This window comes from Gracilinanus agilis, chromosome 4 (genome assembly GCF_016433145.1).
Source record: "Gracilinanus agilis isolate LMUSP501 chromosome 4, AgileGrace, whole genome shotgun sequence".
NCBI classification, from domain to species: Eukaryota; Metazoa; Chordata; class Mammalia; order Didelphimorphia; family Didelphidae; genus Gracilinanus; species Gracilinanus agilis.
Genome location: NC_058133.1, coordinates 487147554 through 487167449, shown reverse-complemented (window position 1 = coordinate 487167449; position 19896 = coordinate 487147554). Strand labels below are relative to the sequence as shown.

Genomic DNA, 19896 nt, shown 5'->3' with positions numbered 1-19896 from the left:
CCTGCCCTGCCCTGCCCTGCCCTGCCCGGCTCCGCCCGCGGCGTGTCCCGCGGCCTCCCTCCGGGCGGGCCGGGCTCTCCTCCCCGGCGGCGCCCGTTCGCCAGGGGCGGTGGTTGGCCGGGAGGGGGAGGTAAGCCAGGCCGGCGGCCCGGGAGGGGCGGCGGCCGCTGGGGGACTGGCCACGCCGCTCCCCGCAGTGAGGGGTCGTGCAGGGACCGGGGGCTGGGCGAGCGCCGGCTGTTTAGAGCCCCAGTTGGGGAAAGAAGAGGCCGGAGCGTGTGGCCGTGGCCGTGTCCCCGCCACCGACTCTGATGGCCTGGGCGGGGGCCGGCGTGAGCCGCTTCTTCCTCCTCCTCCTCCTCCTCCTCCTCCTCTTCCTCCCCCACCCCCGCCCCGAGGCCTGCGCTGGGAAGTTGGTCCCCGGCGTGTCGGCCGCGTGGGAGAGGAGGCTCTGGCCTTCTCCCCAAGAAGAGCAGTTTGGAGGCGTTATTTTCTCAACCCTCGGCCCCCCCCCCCCCGAACTCTGGCCAAAGCTCCTGCTGTAGCATGAATTGGGGGACCATCCAATTAGGGGTGGAGGGGAGGCTTTTCGGTTTGAAATCTCTGAATCTCCTAAATACGGTCCCCAAGGTTGGTTGTAGGTCTTGGGGGTGGGTGGGGGAGGCAACTTTTTACGGATGTTTATGCCAAAAGTCAGACTTGCCGCCCCAAGCAGCGTTTCCAGCTTTTCTGTGGCCGTGGTGGCCCTGGGGGACCGAAATTGTTCTTTAGACCCGAGATCTAGAAGGAGAGGCTCGATGTGCATAACAATGAATGGGCCGGGTTTTCCTTTTAGATACTGCGGGGTCTTTAGTCCTGAAGGTCGGAACCACTAGAGATAACTAAGTTCTAATAGTCCTCACCTCTTCTCCTTGAGAACAACCTATGAGAAATGGCTCTTTAGAACCGCTTAGAGAAACTGTCATTGTTCTGCTTAGAATTGGGCCAAAGGATAAGTTGGAGGTGGTTCCGTTTCCCGGACGGGCCGAAGGGAGCCTATGCTGATCCCATGGATCTGGTCTCTCGCTAGATTTTCCCTTGGAGCAACGCTGTACAGACCAGACCAATAAGTTTATGTCCTCAGGTGGCATTTCTGAAAGCCCAGCCAGAAAGAGCCGGCTGTTGCTTGCAGGGAGCTCCAGAGGTCAGCCGTTTCGGAGGACCATGGACCCATTGCACCGAGCCTTTCTCGCCAAAGGCCTTCTTGGCTGGCGTGGTGGCAGTGCTAGTGGGGAAACTTTGAGAGAGGGTGGTGGCACGTTGACGAGGACTTTGAGGAAGCTTGGCCCCCAAACCCGAAAGGATAAACAGTTCTTGTGCAACTCTCCAGTAGAGGGAGCAAGAGGTGACTTAGATTAATCACTTGAGTTTCGGAAATACTGTATCCAAAGGCCACAGCCCTTTCCAGAACCAAATAGCTTCAAGTCTATTTTAATACCTATTAGGCCTCCAAAAAACCCGATAGTATTTTGTTATCACTCTTAATATATTGAGTTATATTTTTCTCATTTATTTTACATTTAAGTTTTTTTTTTTTAAACAATGTTTTTAGCATACTGAGTCTTGGCATAATAAGAAAGATGCCAATGGACTGTAAATAGCCATACAATTAGACAGAATTGCTGGGCTTTTCTGAATTTGCCTTCTGAACTTGTGTGGTATTTTACCTTAGTTGTCTGGGTCAGGATCACAGTTTTAGTTACCTTGGGGTCCATTTGATATATATGGAAACAGAAAAGGGGGTAGATCAAAAGTCAGAGGAATTTGGTTAAAAGTCCTGCTGCTTCTACTCTGTATGTGACCTTGGGCAAATCCCCTCATCTCTAGGTCTTCTCTGTGAAAAGGACTCATCTATTTATTTGAACTAGTTACAACTCCAAGGCCCCTTCTGGCTTTCAAGTTCTACATGTACATCTCCATCCTAGGAGAAATTTTTCCTACTCATCTTGGATTGTGTGTTTTATTGTGCCCCTTCATTTTGAGGTATACATGATCTATTGATTACTTTTAATTGATCTGAAAAAGTACCGAAATTTTGTCTCTACTCCCTTTTCATGCCGAGCTCTGTAAAGTTTTTTGTCCTTGGTTCAGAATTGCACAAGACTAGAGTAGTTACAGCTGTTGAACATCTGAGTGCTTCTCATTCGAAAGACTTTTCAAAGTTTGCATGCCAATTTAAAAAACAAAACAAATCTTTGAAACAGAAATAAAGTTTCTCTTAAGCAGCAAACCCTCTTTTTTATAAGTTAGGATGGAGCTATTTTTCTTAGAAAGTTAGACCCAGAGGGACCTTGTTTGCCCCTTTAAAATTTTGCAGCAGTAGGAATGTAACAGCAAAAATAATCCCATAAGTTTCCCGTCCTATTCTAATATGTGTGTACAATTTGACCATAAATTCTTGGGATCCACTGTAGATGGGGAGCTGGAAAGGTAGACTTTTCTTGAGTTCAAGTCTCCACCCATCTCCCCATTTCACAGATATCCAGGGCCCAGTGTAGTTTAATTGATTCACCCAGGCTATTTAAGGGGAGTGGGGCCTTATTCATGATCCTTTTTGGAAACTATTTTTAAACTAGTAGCATTCTCAAAGTTGATGTTTGAAGATTGTTGTTAATAGTTATGTATTAGAAAGTAGATTGAGGAATCCAGACTTTCTATGCATCTTCTGAATGCCTCCCACCACCATCTTGCCAGTCTAGTGATAGAGCTCAAATGCAGTATAGCCTTGTCCTGCAGGTTTTTTCCTCGGGCTTTTTGTTTCTTCCTATTTCTGATGCTCTTAAACTGATTTTAAAATATCTCTTGGCCTGCATAACTGTGGTATGATCTTGGAATGCTTTATAAAGCAAATTATCATTATTCACTTCTTATACAAAAGTTCAGATACTGAGCAATTGTTCCAAGTTTACTATTCACCATTTAGTGATCTCTGGAAGTACTTAAACTTGACTGCCAGGAGTTTACTAGTTAGCTATTTCTCACAAAACTATATTCAATTATAATATAATGGAACTTTTGTTTTAGTCTTGACAATGGACAGTTCCTTATTTTGTTACATAGGTGTCCTTGACATAAATTTGAGATTTGTAGTATTACTCAGTTTTATTTTCATCTCTGTAGCCCAACTTGGAAGCCCAATTGGAAGAGTTCCATAAGTTACTGAAGTACTTGAAAGAATGGTAGAATTTCTAAGACAATAAAAATTGCAGAAGAGAGGAACCAGCCAATTGTGGTTTGTTGAAACCTAGTCTTTGATAGCTTTTTTCCCTGTAATGTTTATAATCATTAGGTATAATACCGTAGTCCTTACTTTCTGGATTTTTTTGGTGATTAGGATCTGATGTTCACCAGAGCAAATTTCTTTTTAATGAAAACAAATAAAATTGATGTAAAAAAAGTAGGATTGCCATATTTCTATGTCATTGAAATTAAAATAACTTTTTCACCCTTTTTTTTTTTTTTTTTTAGGCTATGGTGAACTAAATGGTAATGCTGGAGAAAGAGAAATATCATTAAAGAGCTTGGGCTCTGATGAAGCCACCAACCCCATTTCGAGGGTACTCAATGGCAACCAGCAAGCTATAGACACTAATGTAAATTCGAAGCAGACTGTGAAAACCAGTACCTTTGGGAAAGCAGGAATTAAAACCAAGAATTTCATTCAGAAAAACAGTATGGACAAAAAGAATGAGAAATCTTATGAAAGCAAGCCTAGAGACAACCAATCTATAGACAAAGCCGATGCAGTATCTATTCCAAACGGTGTTGTAACAAATAATTCTGGTTACATCACTAATGGCTACGTAGGCAGAGGGGCGGACAATGATGGCAGTGGCTCTGAGAGTGGCTATACCACCCCTAAGAAACGGAAAGCCAGACGCAACAGTGCCAAGGGCTGCGAGAATCTGAATCTAGTGCAAGATAAGATAATGCAGCAAGAGTCCAGCACCCCCAGCTTCAAGCAGGGACTTGACAATTTCAAACCCGATTATACTGAACAAAAGGGAAACAGAGGGGATGGCTCTAAGCCCATTTGGAAGTATGAGGCGGGGTCTGGAGGAGTGGGTCGGGGAAAACCTGGAATTGGGGACATGCAGCGGAAAAACTTGGATGCCAAGCCTGGCGGAAGCAGCAAAAAGTTTGATGATCGGCCCAAGATGAAGCATGCGACAGCTGTGGCCTCGAAAGAAGATTCATGGACCCTATTTAAACCTCCCCCAGTTTTCCCAGTGGACAATAGCAGTGCTAAAATCGTTCCTAAAATAAGTTATGCAAGCAAAGTTAAAGAAAATCTCAACAAAGCAGCTCAGAACCCTTCGGTATCTCCATTGTCGCTTTCATCATCTTCACCATCCACTGGGGAAACCCAGGCCCAAACATCGAGTCGACTGTCCCAAGTCCCCATGTCTGCTATGAAGTCTGTTACTTCTGCCAACTTTTCTAATGGTCCTGTTTTGGCAGGGACTGATGGAAGTCTGTATTCTCCAGGGAATCAGCCACTGCTCACCACTGCTGCTAGTACTGTAACCCCCACCTCTTCTGGGACCGAGGCAATACTCCAGGACATGAGTATAACTTCAGCAGCTGTTGAACAAATTAAGCCTAGCCTTTTTATCTACCCTTCAAATATGCAAACTGTGCTTTTGGGTGCAGCACAGGTAGATCTGCCTTCCCAGACAGATCAGCAAAACCTGGGGGATATCTTCCAGAATCAGTGGGGTTTATCATTTATTAATGAGCCTAGTGCTGGTCCTGAGACTGTTATTGGGAAATCAACAGATCACAAAGTGATGGAAGTGACATTTCAAGGGGAATATCCTGCTACTTTGGTTTCACAGGGTGCTGAAATAATTCCCTCAGGAACTGAGCATCCTGTGTTTCCCAAGGCTTATGAGTTGGATAAACGGACTAGTCCTCAAGTTCTGGGTGGCATTATAAGGCCTGGGACTGCTAGTGAGGGTGGACCCTTAACCTTGGAGCCCAGTCTCACGAGTGACCTGCAAAAAGCAGACATCACTAGTCAAGGTGCTCTAGTGTTTCTCTCAAAGGACTACGAGATAGAAAATCCCCTGGCCTCTCCTACGAACACTGTGTTAGCCTCCGCCAAAGAACAGGGGTACCAGAGAGGCCTAGAAAGGAAATCTAGCTGGGGTTCTTTTGACCTGAGGGCTGCTATTGTATATCACACTAAAGGTAACTCATTTGTCTTATAAAATACCTTGCTCTCTTATTCATGAAGTTAAGATTTTCTGATTGTTCTGTTTGTATAGCAATTAAGACATTCTCTTAAAAGTTGTTTTTTTTTTAAACTCGAACTTTTTTTTGCATTAAGCAACTCATGTCATAAAGAACATGATTCCTACTAGCATCTGGGGCCAAAAGTAGAGTTGGATAGGTAGTCCTGGGGTGTGAGGTTTAGGTCAGAATAGGTAGGACATGTGGATAGTACTTTTTACAAATACATTTTTTAATACCAAAACATTTCACACTGAATTCTGTTTTGTCAAGGCATGTGTGAAGAGAGATGAAAGACTTCCCCTCTTCTATGATGTACAGATGTATTCATATCTTCTACTGCAGACCTCTGAAATTGTCATCTGGCCTACTTAATTAAAACTGTTTAGCTGATGAGACCTCTTTTTAGACATAGAGTAAAGAATTCAAAGGACAAAAGGAAAAATAACTAGTTCAATTGGTACAGAGTTGTATTTTTCAAGAAATTGTTTTCAGTGTGTCAGGATAATGATATTTTCTGTCTTGTATTAGCAAAATTTCCTGCATGATTTTACTCTACGTAAACGTTCATTTCTTTGAATCGGTTTTGACACTGTCTCTTCAATATAGCTAAAAATTAGTTAATATTTTAAAGTATTGAATCCCAAACATGAATTGTCTGTTTTATCCAATTCCACATATTAATTTTTCTCATTAACAGAAGAGTTGGTGGTGTTAAAAATAATCTAGAAAATTGGAGGGGTTTTGGAGAGGGATGGGAGGTCAGGTCATCTTTGCTTTTCCTAAAATGGTACAACAGTTAACTGCTGCACTTAAAATCTTGGGCTCTTCCACCAGGAAAGCAAGTCTCTTGTCTTATGCTAAATAGGAGAAATCTAGAGCTTGATTCTGAGCCCATCATGTTTTAAGTTGTCTGCATTTTAACTTTGGGTCTTTTGGACATGAAAATTGTGGTTAGAGGTCATAGGATATATTACCTAATTGAAATACACTTCATAGCAATTATTATTGTGAACTTCTGGTACTTAATTGGCATTATTTACTATCAGTGTGTCCCAGACTGTTGGGAGTCCTAGGTTTCCTAGCCACAGTCTAGAAGACGTAGGAGAAAATCGTACCAGTTGCCCTTTTTCTGTCAGTAGCCTATTAGAAGAGGTTGGGCTAGAAGAAAGTAGAATTCTCATGAAAATTTACAACCAGAACTGGCAGAAGTAATTGTCCTTACGTTCCTCCACTGACTTATCATGGAAGTAAAGATAACAGGGAATAGGATGGGCAAATGTGATTGACCTACCCTGTTTTGGAAGAAAAGGGCCCATTCGATATGTCAGTTCTTGACTGTAAATACTTCTCAGGGCATTAAGGAACAAGAAATATTTTTAACCTGTTCAAAATGCATTATTGCTATGGGCACCCATGCTCATTACTAATATTAATACGTAGTTCACTGCCGCAAAGGAGACTGGGCATATTATCCTGCCCCTTTTTGGGAACATTTACAACATATCCTCAGAGACCTTTAATTAGAGGGTGCTTGTAATGTTCTTCAGAAGGCAGCAACAGATGAATTAAAGGTGATGTAATATTGGTTACAAGTATTGAACTGGATAGGTTTTTGATTCTCTAAAGGCTTAGATTGTACTCAACAGTAGGTTTGTTTTTTATTCCGAGGCTGGATCCTCCTATATACTATCATAGGTTTGTGGGTTCCATACTGTTCTGGATTTACATAGGGCTGACTGTGGTACAGAATCTCCCACAGCAAGCACCTCCTTGACCTTTTGAGTGGACCCTAAAGGACACTAAACAAAGAAACGTGCTCATTGTGGAATGAACAGAATTTTGATGCATTGACTTTTAGGAAGCAATGTTATGAGAAGGTTCTTCTGGCAATTTAATAACTGCCACTTTGAAGATGTTGTTAGGCTCAGTATTGCTGTATATTGGAGACAACCAAAAGTCTTCTCAGTTGTCTGACAAACAGGAATGGTCATTGGTGGCAGGTTCTTAATCCAATTCTGAAAGTTATTTCACATTTTTCTTGTTTGGCATGGTTTATAAAGCCTTACCGGGATGACTGCATGACCACTATGTATATGCACAAATTCCAACACTTAAGCATAATATTGTTATTTTACTATTAATAATTCCTATTACCTGCCTTCAGCAGTATATAAATCAGCATAATATCTGGATTGGCCTCTTCACATCCTCTGCTCCTCTTTATAGCCTCCCTTTTTGTTTCTCTTGTTCCCAATCCTGACTCCATCCCAGTCTTGAACAGCTTTTCCTATCCCCATGCAACCTCCTACAATTTTGTAGGGCTCAGCTCACCAATGTACACTGTAATCAATGAGATTAGTCAGTGGTCCAGGGCCTATATTTGTTATTTGTAACCTTTCTCAAAGGAAATCTATTACTGCTTTTATTAATTCGATAAATACTGGGATGTGTAGTGGCTGAGTCATTATAGAAGATATAGAAACAAATTCTGAAGCTCTTATCTTAAGCTTCATGAGGACAGCTATCTTCCCTCAGATCCTTACCTGGTTCTACACATTTTTTTCTTAAATCCTTCTGTCTTAGTATCTTTTTTTTTTTTTTTTTTTTTTTAAATTAAAAAAACCCTTACCTTCCATCTTGGAATCAATACTGTTCCATGGCAGGAGAGTGGTAAGGGCTAGGCAATCTGGAATTAACTGTCTTGCCTAGGATCACACAGCTAGGAAGTGTATCTAAGGCTAGATTTGAATCCAAGTCCATTCTCCCAACTCTGGGCCTGGTGTTCTGTCCACTATGCTAACTAGCTGCTGCTCCCTGTGCATTCTTAATAAGCAATTGAAATATTAATCATTATGGTTCTGGATAGTTTTAGAAGTTTGCTAGGTGCTTTAAGAAATAAGTTTCTTAAAGAATCTACTGTGTTCGAGACACTTTGTTAGGTGCTATAATGCAAAAGCCAAAAAGATGGAATGATCCATCCGCCCCTTAAGGACTTTCTGTACTTCAAGGATTTAGAGAAGGGAGAGATCTGGGAAGGGATCCATGAAGGAGATGACTTTAGAAATGGGTCTGATTTTGCAGGTGGTCTGTGGTGTCTAGCTAGGTAGACGATGCTTGGTGTTGAGTAGATGGTGCTAAAATTGCATTTTTATGTTCCTTTACATACTGATCAACTGATTCAGAGCAGAAGTTTCACTAATGGAAATCTACATCCCCAACGATTCTGATCTTTTCTTATTACTCAATGAACAAAGTTGGTTAGGGATTTCATTCAAAGTTTGCCACATGTTTTGTAGGTTTGCTCTTTGAATGTCATTACGCCAAGTTAAATGATTAATTTATCAAGACTTTTCAGTGTCTTAGTTTCCTTCAGTTTGTCATATTGATTCTTAGCATCTTTCACTTGTATGATATGAAGGAAAACTTTGATATCTATATCATTTTCTTTGAAGTAGAATCTGCTTGTAGTTTCCCTTGGGTATCCTTAACAGGTTGCTCTTTTACCAGTGAAGGGGAGTTTCATTCATTAAGTTTCTCGTTTTTGGACACCCATTTTCAAGTGGGTTCAGTAAGTTGTAAAATACCCTTGTGCAACAGACAGTGGAAGATCAGCAAATGAAGATAGAAACATCACACATCTAAAAGCAGAGGGTTTCCACTGAGTTTCTGAGAGCTGATCCCAGTTGACTTTGAGGCTGACTAGACATTTATAGTTACATTTTGGGTGGGGTGTGGAAGGTAGATTAGGCTCTGTCATTAGGAAACATTAACAACAAATTGAAAAAAGAGGGCACACAAGGGGCAGTGAAGTAGCACAGCTTCCAGAGGACCTAGATTCAAATCTGGTCTCAGGCTACAAAGTGCTTAAGAAGTATGAATACTGAGAAAAAGCCACCAGAATAAGCAACTAAGAGATCAATGGTAACTTTATTTTTTCTTATTTTTGAGTATTTTTTCTATTACATGTAATAATTTTCCACATACGTTTTCTAAAATTATAAGATCCAAATTCTCTTCTTTGCCACCCTCCTCCTGGAGAAGGTAAGCAATTTGATATGGGTTTTACATGTTAGTGGTAACTTTATAAAAAGAATAGTTTCAGTTGAATGATAAACTAGGGAGCCAGAGAGATTAGAAGAGAGTAAGAAGGGGGCAGCTAGGTGGCTTAGTGGATTGAAAGCCTAGAGATGGTAGATCTTGGGTTCAAATGTGGACATTTCTAGCTATGTGACCCTGGGCAAGTCACTTAACCTCCTTGCTCTTATGTCTTAGAGTTGTTACTAAGAGAGAAAGTAAGGGTTAAAAGAAAAAAAGAATTCACAAAGTATTGCCCCATGAGCCTCTTGTATTCTGACCAGTTGTAGGAAAAAAAGGAGAGTTCTGGGCATTGGATTATATAGAAAAAGGACAGAAGTGGCCTAGAGTTTATCAGTGGCCCAATTTTGTTTCTTTTTGGTTTCTCCATGAAGTGTTGCTTTGTCCTTTGCCGACTGTCTCCTTTCACCACTGTGTATTCACTTAAAGTGCACAAGATGCTTTAAGCTCCTTTAGTCAGGATAGACGAGATTGGGAGAGTGGGGAGTGCCAGTCCACCATTCAGATCTCTTAAATCTTGCAGGTGTGGTGTGGAAAGTGGAAGGAAAAATTATTTTTCATTTGTTTTTGTGTTTTTAGGCCTTAAAACCCAAGAATTGTAATAGACTTTTAATAATTGTTGAATGAACTAGGGGGACAAATTTATTGTTTTTTTGCATTTTTTTTTGTCCTGAAGAAACCATTTTTCAGATGTATTCTTAATTTAGGCATTTTTTTTCTCCCAAGGTGGGATAATGTCATCTTTTGGTTTTAAAGTTGGAAACAAACTTCTTGTCTCTGACTTGGCCCTTATTCCAAGTTGGCGGGGGAGTGTCTTTCTTTGGGATTCTGGATCAGAGCTTTTACTTGATTTTGACACTATTGATCCTTCTTTTGGGGGGGTTTGTGGAGAGTTATTGGAAAGATCTGCTACTGGTGAGTTATTTTAGTTCTGGAATAGGCCCCAAAGCATTAGCCTTCACTGTGTGCAAATTGGTTTAATTAAGTTATTATGCAAGTTACTTTGGCTTGAATGTATTTAGACTTTTTACCCCCAGCAAGTTAACAGCATATTTGTCAAGTGTCATTGTGTGTAGTATATTTCATAAGTGAATTCCAGGGTTTGGAGACTTGTTCCTGTCGGCACCATTATTTTTATTTTAACTGTTAAATAATACTCTGAATATTATTTAACCTTTTCTTGATGACTAAAATTCAGCTTTGGGAATAGGGGGCTACTGAAGCTCTAAAAACTGTCTCCAAACTAAATGGCTACTACCTGCAGTAGTAGTGCTTCATGAGTATTGTGTCTGTTTTTTGTAGTTTTTCTGTCTACTCCCACACTGACAAGCTTTTAACTTCTTGTTGCTGTCAGACTCCTGTAATTTGTCAGGCAAATTTGTTGCCTACAATCTTTTGAGACCTAGGAAACCTGATGTCTATTAGAGAACTGTTAGAATTGCTTAAAATAAACATAATAGATTTCTTAACTATATTGTTGAGGTTATGGGATAAATGAACTCTTAAAAATGTAGCTAAGGCAGCTTACCGGAAATTTTGTTGGAAGTACTTTATTGCATATTTGACTAAGATAAACTGGAAAATTTGCTTCTTTATGGCAGATCTTTTCCATCTACGTAGATTACGGCCTCACTATGGTCTTAATCCAGTGGCACAAGAATTTTGGATTATTTAAAGTTGACTACTCTTAATTGCTTCCTACAGGGAGACAGAATATGAAAGGTTGACCTGCTCTGGTGCAGAGGGCAGAGTTCCCCTTAATTCAACAAATATTTATCCCCTCTCCACCATATCTGTAAGGCTTTATTAGAGATCCAGAATCTTAGTCCTCAGAGCTTTTCTTTCAAAAGTTTCCCTGCAAGAATTTAGTTACAGTAGAACATAGCTTTTTTTTTTTTTTTTTAAGGGAAAAGGCAGTCTTGGGAAGACCTATGATTCTGAATAACATTCCAAAATAATGGAGTCTGGATTAATGAGAATTAATTTAAAGTAAAAATCCTTGAAGAAGTGACATCAACCCAGAAATTAAAGGGGACAATTAGAAAGAATGTCGTTCTTTCCCAGTACTACCCTGTTAGTGGTGGTGTTGGGCCTTTTAAGTCTTAGGAAGGTGAAGTAGGCATTATGGTGCTTGATTTAGTTCAAGGAAGCTGGTGCTACAGAGACAGCCTATTTAGCCTTTAATCTCAACCCAAGACAAACAAAAAAATCCTCCTTTTCAAAAGGTTTTTAGTAATAAAGTAATTTTAGTAATAAAGGCTAATTAAGAGAAATATTTAATTTGTGAGTATTCAAGCAAAATTGATTTATGATAACCATTTTTTCCCCAACACGATTGAGTGTAGTATAAGGTTTCTAGAAGTCCATTTTGAATGATTTAATGAGTGCACATGTATAGATTAACACATTGAGTTGTAAATTGCAGCTGGTCTGTGAGTAGCACTGGGAAGAATTTGTAAGCTGCTGATTGGGAAACAAGTTACCAGTCACAGAAACTACAGTGACAAAGAGGGGAATCTCATTCATTAGTGTCTTATTTCAGTTAATACTGATTTATTGCTTGGCTAAAAGTTGGACTGGCACTGAGTTAATTTCTTAGCTGGAGGCTGTCAAATCTGGGACCTTCATTAGTATTCCAGAATACAAATTATAGACCATGCTTACTTTCATACTGGTAATTTAATTGCATGTAGGAGGATTTAGCTGGTCCTGTACTTTTTCCTCAAAGACATACAAGGAAAATTTTCATTTTAACTAACTCTCAAGGACCAAGTTTTGTTATAGTTGGATTATGCTATACAATAAGAAATCTGTCTGCTAAACTTACTGATTCTTGAAAGGTGAAAGTTAGCCTACACATAATACTACTTGTAAATACTTTGGTTTCTTTTTATGGTTGTCTTTTTGGTGAGTGACTTGGAAATTTGGGGAATTTTTTTTTTTTTTTTTGGCCTTTTTCTGTTTCGGAGTATCTGAAACTGAATTGAAAGGAATCTAGATCTGCTAATAATTCCCTACCACACCACAGAAATATATTTCTGCTTTAAGCAGAATCTGGTTTATCACAATGAAGTGTACAGAGGACAGATTTATATTATAATTTGAACTGTGCATCCATTCAGGAACATGCTTTTATTGAATAAAGTGAGAGTGACATGAGCGAGAATGAGAGAAATAGTTGGTTGTACAGGATAATACTTTGTGGTTGAATTGAGGTCACCTAAAGCTATCTCTTGACCTATAACTATTGGCTATCTCATGGCATAAAGAAATACACAAGTACCAGTTATGTTAGTGAAGATGTCTAGCAACACCTTTGTCACACATTTTATCCAAAGACAGGACCAGCCTTTGTAGTGTGCTGCTCATATGCTCTTCCAAGTGAGGCACCCAGCCTGTCTCTGGGAATGATTCTTTATCCAGAGACTACATGTAAGTAACAAGTCAGCATCTTTACTCTCAATTATGACCAAGCCTTGTAATTCTGAGGAATGGGATCTTTCACAGTGGCCCAGCCCTGACCTATTCTATACTTATGGCAGGGCTCCTATTCTAAAAACTATCCCTCGGTTTCTTTTGGGGGCTTTGGCCAACTTTTCCCCTCAGCGAATTTGATGTTATTTATTGAAGTAAGAATTTTGAATTCTTAGATGTTCTATACAAATGTAATAGAATCCATTATCTAGTGCATTTCAATTCAGCTAAACTTTTATTAAGTACCTACTATAGATCCTGGGGTTAGAAGACAAAAATGAAACATCTTGCATTCTAAGGGGGAAGAAGTACAAGGTTACCTTGTACACGTGTAAGCAAAGGGAGAGAGTGTACCAAGTTGAGAGAATCAGGAAAGGAATTGAGAGATTCTAAGAGACAGAGATGGTGGGAGGGAGCATCTGTAAGATAGGTGGGGGAGCCAGGTTGTGGAGAGCTTTTAGTATCCAGCTGTGTTATTTTAAGAGGCAGTAGAGACCCAATGAAGATTTTTGACTAGTCTGATCAGACCTACATGTTAAACCTGCATATTAGTTTGACAGCATTGTGGCCAATGGATCAGAGAAGAAAGAGGTTGGAATCAAGAGCCAGAGCCTCCAACTAGGTTCTGAGGATCTGAAGCAGGGCATGGCAATGGCAAAGGGGCTAGGTATGAGTGAGAAAGGTCAAGGTAGAATTGACAAGACTTGACAGTTTTTTGGATATGAGGATGAAAGAAAGGAAAGAGGATGAAACAATTAGGACTGTGATATTGGGTTATTGAAGGGTGGTGGGGTGGGTTTTGTGGAGTTGGAGATGTCCATGGGATCATGTAGGAGAAAATGTCTGGCATCTGGTAATGCTGATATGAAATTAAAATTCAGGAGAGATTAAGATTGAATTTGTAAATATGGGAGTCCTCTGCAGAGTTAATTGAACCTGTGGAATCTTATGGTCATCAATAAGACTAAGTCCTTAAGTCCACCAATAGAGGACTAAGAAAGGCCTTTGGATTTAGCTATTAAGAGATTTTAGGTAAATGTTGAAGAGAGCAGTTTCATTCAAGTGATGGGGATGAGAAATCAGATTGCAAAGGGATTAAGGAATGTGGTAAAGAAATTGGATGTATTGATTTGTTTATGACCCTTTCTAGGAGTTTGATTATGAAAGGAAAGAGATGGAGTGTCAGAGTCAAGTGAAGATTTTTTTTTTCTAATCAGTAAAAGAGTTTCTTGGTAGTTTGATAGGTATGGGACTGAATAAGTAAATTAATTTGGGTAGGATTGTCTTTTTTTTTTTTTTTTTTTTTTTTTTTTTTTAAGGATGAGACAAGCCCCTAGGGCATTTTCCTAAGCAGACCAAGCAGGGATTGTTGGCCTTGGCATCAAGGACTGTTTGAATAATCTTAGACAAAAATCTTCACCAAGACATGAGTTTTTTTCTTTTTAAACATGTATTATTTATAGCATTCTTTTTACTTTATTTCCCAATTACATGTAAAAACAGTTTCCAACATTTTTCAAAGAATATTGAGTCTTGAATGCCCTCCCTCCCTCCCTCTCCCATTTATTTCCCCAGCCCCTTTAAAATGGTAAGCATATTTCATAGATTTTTACATGTGCAGTCATGCAAAATATTTTTCCATATTAATCCTTTTGTGGAAAGAAACACAAAGAGAAAAAAATTAAGAAAGTTTAAAAAAGTTTGCTTTGGTCTGGATTCAGAACTCAGTTTTTTTCTCTGGAAGCAAATAGTATTTTTTATCATGAGTTCTTTGAGATAGTTTTGGATTATTGAATTGCTGAAAATAGCTGTTATTCACCGTTGTTCATTGTAAAGCATTCCTGTCACTGTACAATAATCTCCTGGTTCTGCTTATTTTACTCTGCTTCAGTTGGTGTAAGTCTCTTCCCTGGTTTTTCTAAGCTCCTCCTGGTTGTCATTTCTTATACCACACTAGTATTCCATATACTATAACTTATTCAGTCATTCCCCAATTGATGGGTATCTCCTCACTTTCCTAATCTTTGCCCCCCTAAAAAGAGCTGCTTTAAATAATTTTGTACATATAGGTGTGCCACCCCATCACCTTTTTTTTTTTTTTTTTTTAAATCTCTGAGATACAAACTTAGTAATGGTATTGCTGGGACAAAGGGTATATACTGTTTTATAGCCCTTTGGGCATGGTCTAAAACAGTGATTCCCAAAGTGGGCGCTACCAGCCCCTACTGGGTGCTGCAGGGATCCAGGGGGGCGGTGATGGCCACAGGCGCATTTATCTTTCCTATTAATTGCTATTAAAATTTTTAAAAATTAATTTCCAGGGGGACTAAGTAAATTTTTTTCTGGAAAGGGGGCGGTAGGCCAAAAAAGTTAGGGAACCACTCGTCTAAAATGCTGTCCTGAATGATTGAATCAGGTGGGTCCCAGATCTACCACATCCCTTCCAAGTTTTGTCATTTTCCTTTTCTGTCATGATAGTCAATACGATAGGTGTGGGATGGTACCTCAGAGTTTTAATTTGCATTTCTCTGATTAAAAGTATTTTTAGAGCATTTTTGGCATAACTATAAAGAGCATTAATTACTTTGAGAACTGCCTGTTCATATCCTTTGACCATTTATCAATTGGGGAATGACTTGTATTATATATTCACCTCATTTCTTTATGTATTTGAGAAATGAGACCTTTATTAGAGAGACTTAGAAAAAACATTTTTGCACTATTATGATTACCATGTATTACTTTCCATCCTATTTCCCCCTTTGTAGTTTCTGACCTCTACCTCCCCCAATTTGCCCTCTTTTCTATCAGTCCCACCCCCATTTCTCTTATCCCCTTCCCCTCCAATTTCCTGTAGGGTAAGATAGCTTTCTATACCAAAGTTGATTATGTATGTTCTTCTCTCATTGAGCCAGTTCTGATGAAAGTGAGGTTCTCATGCTCTCTTCCCCTTTTCCTCTACTTTCCTCCACTGTGAGTGCTCTTTCATGCCTCTTACACTCAATAATTTACCCCATTCTTTTTTTCTTCCCCTTCCAATGCATTTACTTTTTTATATCACCCTATCAAATTCAACCACATCCTTACCCTCTGTCACTGTATACTCCTTCTAATTGCTCTAATAATGACAGTGTTCTTTGGTGTTACAAAAATCATCTTCCCATGTAGGGACATACATAGTTTAATCTTATTGAATGTCTTTTGATTTCTCTTCCCTGTTTATCTTTTTATTACTTATTATTCTCTTTAGTCTTGTATTTGATAGTCAAATTTTCCATTCAGCTCTGGTCCTTTAATGAGAAATATTGAAAGTCCTCTATTTCATTTAATCCATTTTTTTCCCTTGAAGGAGTATGCTCATTTTTGCTGGGTGATTCCTGGTTAAAATCCTAGCAACTGTTCCCTCTAGAATATCATATTCCTTGCCCTCCTGTCCTTTAATGTAGAAGATGCTATGTCTTAATGATATCCTGACTGTGGCTCCATGATATTTAAATTGTTTCTTTCTTGTAATATTTTCTACTTGATTTAGGAGTTCTGGAATTTGGATATCATATTCGTGCAAGTTTTTCTTTTGGGATATCTTTCAGGAGGTGAACAGTAGATTCTCTCAATTTCTATTTTGTCCTCTGGTCCTAGGATATCAGAGAGGTTTTCCTTGATGATTTCTTTTTTTTTTTTTTTTTTTTTTTTTAAACCCTTGTACTTCGGTGTATTGTCTCATAGGTGGAAGATTGGTAAGGGTGGGCAATGGGGGTCAAGTGACTTGCCCAGGGTCACACAGCTGGGAAGTGGCTGAGGCCGGGTTTGAACCTAGGACCTCCTGTCTCTAGGCCTGACTCTCACTCCACTGAGCTACCCAGCTGCCCCATCCTTGATGATTTCTTGAAAGATGATGTCCAAGCTCCTTTTTTGAAAACTCATGGCTTTTAGGTAGTCCATTAATTCTCTATATCTCTATGGAATTTATTTTCCAGGTCAGTTGTTTTTCTCATGAGATATTAAACCTTTTTTTTTTTTTGTCATTGATATTTTCTTTTTTAAAAAACCCTTACCTTCCGTCTTAGAGTCAATACTGTGTATTGGCTCCAACACAGAAGAGTGGTAAGAGATAGGTGATGGGGGTCAAGTGACTTGCCCAGGGTCACACAGCTGTGAAGTGTCCAAGGCCAGATTTGAACCTAGGACCTCCCATCTCTAGGCCTAGCTCTCAATCCTGAGCTACCCAGCTGCTCCCCATTGATTGTTTCTTGATGTCTCATGGAATCATTAGCTTCCACTTGCCCAATTTTAATTTTTAAGGCATGATTTTTTTTTAAACCCTTACATTCCATCTTGGAGTCAATACTATGTATTGGCTCCAACGCAGAAGAGTGGTAAGGGTAGGCAATGACTTGCCCAGGGTCACACAGCTGGAAGTATCTGAGGCCAGATTTGAACCTAGGCCCTTCCCGTCTCTAGGCCTGGCTCTCAATCCACTGAGCCACTCAGCTACCTCCCCTTGATTTTTCTTGAATAAGCTTTTTTGTATCCTTTTCCATTTGGCCAATTCTGCTTTGTAAAGAGTCTTTTCCTCAGTGAATTTTTGTACCTCCTTTTCCAAAGGACCATTTTTGACTTTCAAGGAAATTTCTCTTTAGCACTTTTTTGTATATATATTTTCCATTTGGCCAATTCTGCTTTTTAGGGTGTTCTTCTCTTGGATTTTTGTGCTTCCTTTACCAAGCTCTTCACTCTTTTTTTTTTCATGATTTTCCTGTATCACTCATTTCTTTTCCCAATTTTCCTTTTACCTCTTATTTGATTTTTAAAATCCTTTTTGAGCTTCTCCATTAATTCTTTTTGATTTTGAGAGCAATTAATATTTCTTGGAGTCTTTGGATGCAGTAGTATTGACTTGGTTATCTTCTGAGTTTGAGTCTACCATGTCACCAAAATAAGTTAAGTTTTATTGTTTGCTCATTTTCCTGCCTTTTTCCTTTTAATTAAAAAAAACTGTTGAGCTCTGTTCCAAGCTTCAAGTTATTTGTGCAGTTGCCTTCAGAATTGGCACTGGGATCTATCTGCTTTCATTTCTTCTAAGGTGGTATGATGGAAGGAGAGGTGTGTTTAATATTCTTTGGGCCTGTGCTCTGGTCTGTGAGTATCCCCAGGGATTCTTTTACCCCATTGGAACTGTGACTAGGGTCCCCTGCTCCACTGTTACTGCAAGTGTATGCTGATGCTCCTCCTCACCTCAGGACTGTCCCCTAGAGCTGTAACCTGGTTCTGTTTATGGGCAATGTGACAAGAGTCTTGGATTCAGAGCTAGCAAAGGGACCCCCGTAATTGCCTTCTGAGCAGTTGTCTAACCCTCCCCATCCCCCACTCCCCCTTACCATCTGTGGCTGAGAGTTCAGGAACCTTAGCTGCTTTATTTGTGCCCAAAGTCTGTTGTTTTAGTGGGACTTGCCCTGGCATGGTGCACTCCACCTCCACCTGGTGCACTCAGTCCCTTGTGCTGGCCTTCTAAGTTGTTTTGGGATAAAAAAAAAATTACTCCCCATTGCTTTTTGTCAGTTATGCTGCTCCACTGCTTTTTGGAGGGTAGTTTGGTAGAAATCAGATGGATCCCTGTACCTTCTCCACCATTTTGGCTCTGTCCATCACAATTTATAACATTCTTTTTATTTTGTTTTTTTTTAAACCCTCACCTTCTGTCTTAGAGTCAATACTGTGTGTTGGCTCCAAGGCAGAAGAGTGGTAAGGACTAGGCAATGGGGGTCAAGTGACTTGCCCAGGGTCACACAGCTGGGAAGTGTCTGAGGCCCGATTTGAACCTAGGACCTCCCATCTCTAGGTCTGGCTCTCCATTCACTGAGCTACCCAGCTGCCCCCAATTTATAACATCCTTAAAAAAAATTTTTTTTTGAGTTCCAAATTCTCTCCCTTCCCACCCCCATTGAGAAAGCAAATAATAGGGTACCCATTACACATGTGAAATCATGCAAAACAGATTTCCATATTAGTTATTTTGCAGGCAAGAAAAATAAAGGGGAAAAGATTATGCTTCAGTTGTACTTAGTTCATCAGTTCTCTGATTTTTTTTCATCATGGCCCTTTGGAATTGTCATGAATCATTGTCTTAATCAGAATAGCTAAGTCTTTCACAGCTGATCTTCATTACAATGTTGTTGTTAACTGTATAGCAATCTCCTGGTTCTACTCACTTCATTCTGCATCATCAGTCCATATAGGTCTACCAGGTTATATAGAACCCTCCTCATTTCTTTAACACACAATAGTAGTGTTTCATATGATGGGTTTTTCTACTGAATTATTTGGATAATTTCACATCAGTATTTTATTTTGGGTGTTATGCGCTGTGTATTGTGAAACAATGTATTTCTAAATGAATTCTGCTTTTCCTCCTCAATTGTAATTTTTCACAAAACTGATGAAATCCTATGAAATTCTGTGCAGATAACCCTCCTGTCCTACCCTGAAACTGTTTTGTATATCTAGTTAGTATTAGTGTATTGTTTTGAAGCTAATTGGCAATGATTTGCTGGTTATAGCTTTTCATGAAATCTTCCCCAAGAAAAAGAGCACTCCATTCTGCCAACACCAATCACTGGCTTAATTTTTGAATACTTTTTATTCTGCCCTTAGCAGCTGGACAGTGTGTTATAATTTATTTTTGTGTAGCATTTTCTACAGGGCTTCCTTTTGTACCTCCTCTAGCTCTAAAATTCTGTGGAAGTAAATCCATGATATATAAAGATATTGGATGACCTTGTATTTAATAAATATCACTTTACTGCCATTGAGGCTTTGTGTAGACTAAGCATTTTGTTTTAGAAAACAGGTTATTAGGAAGTGGAGAGTTTCTTTGATAGTAAAGGGCTTGTATAGTCCATGCTAAGAAAAAAAAACATAGCTGTAACTGCCCTACAATAAAACACCCATATTACAAATTAGTGTACCTTTTTCTTGTTCCTGCTTGTTTATCAGATATACATATTTTTGTAATGCTAGAGGTTAATATCATTCTTTTATAACAGACTTTAG

General features: G+C 39.5%; 1 protein-coding gene across 1 annotated transcript in view; it reads left to right on the top strand.

Moving 5' to 3' along the window:
• The window catches only part of NUFIP2 (nuclear FMR1 interacting protein 2), a 29321-nt gene that overhangs the window by 5498 nt on the left and 3927 nt on the right, over window positions 1-19896 (top strand). Inside the window, exon 2 of the mRNA XM_044676286.1 lies at window positions 3508-5232. Within this exon, the coding sequence (XP_044532221.1) occupies window positions 3508-5232 (1725 nt within the window). The remainder of the gene's footprint in view (window positions 1-3507; window positions 5233-19896) is intronic.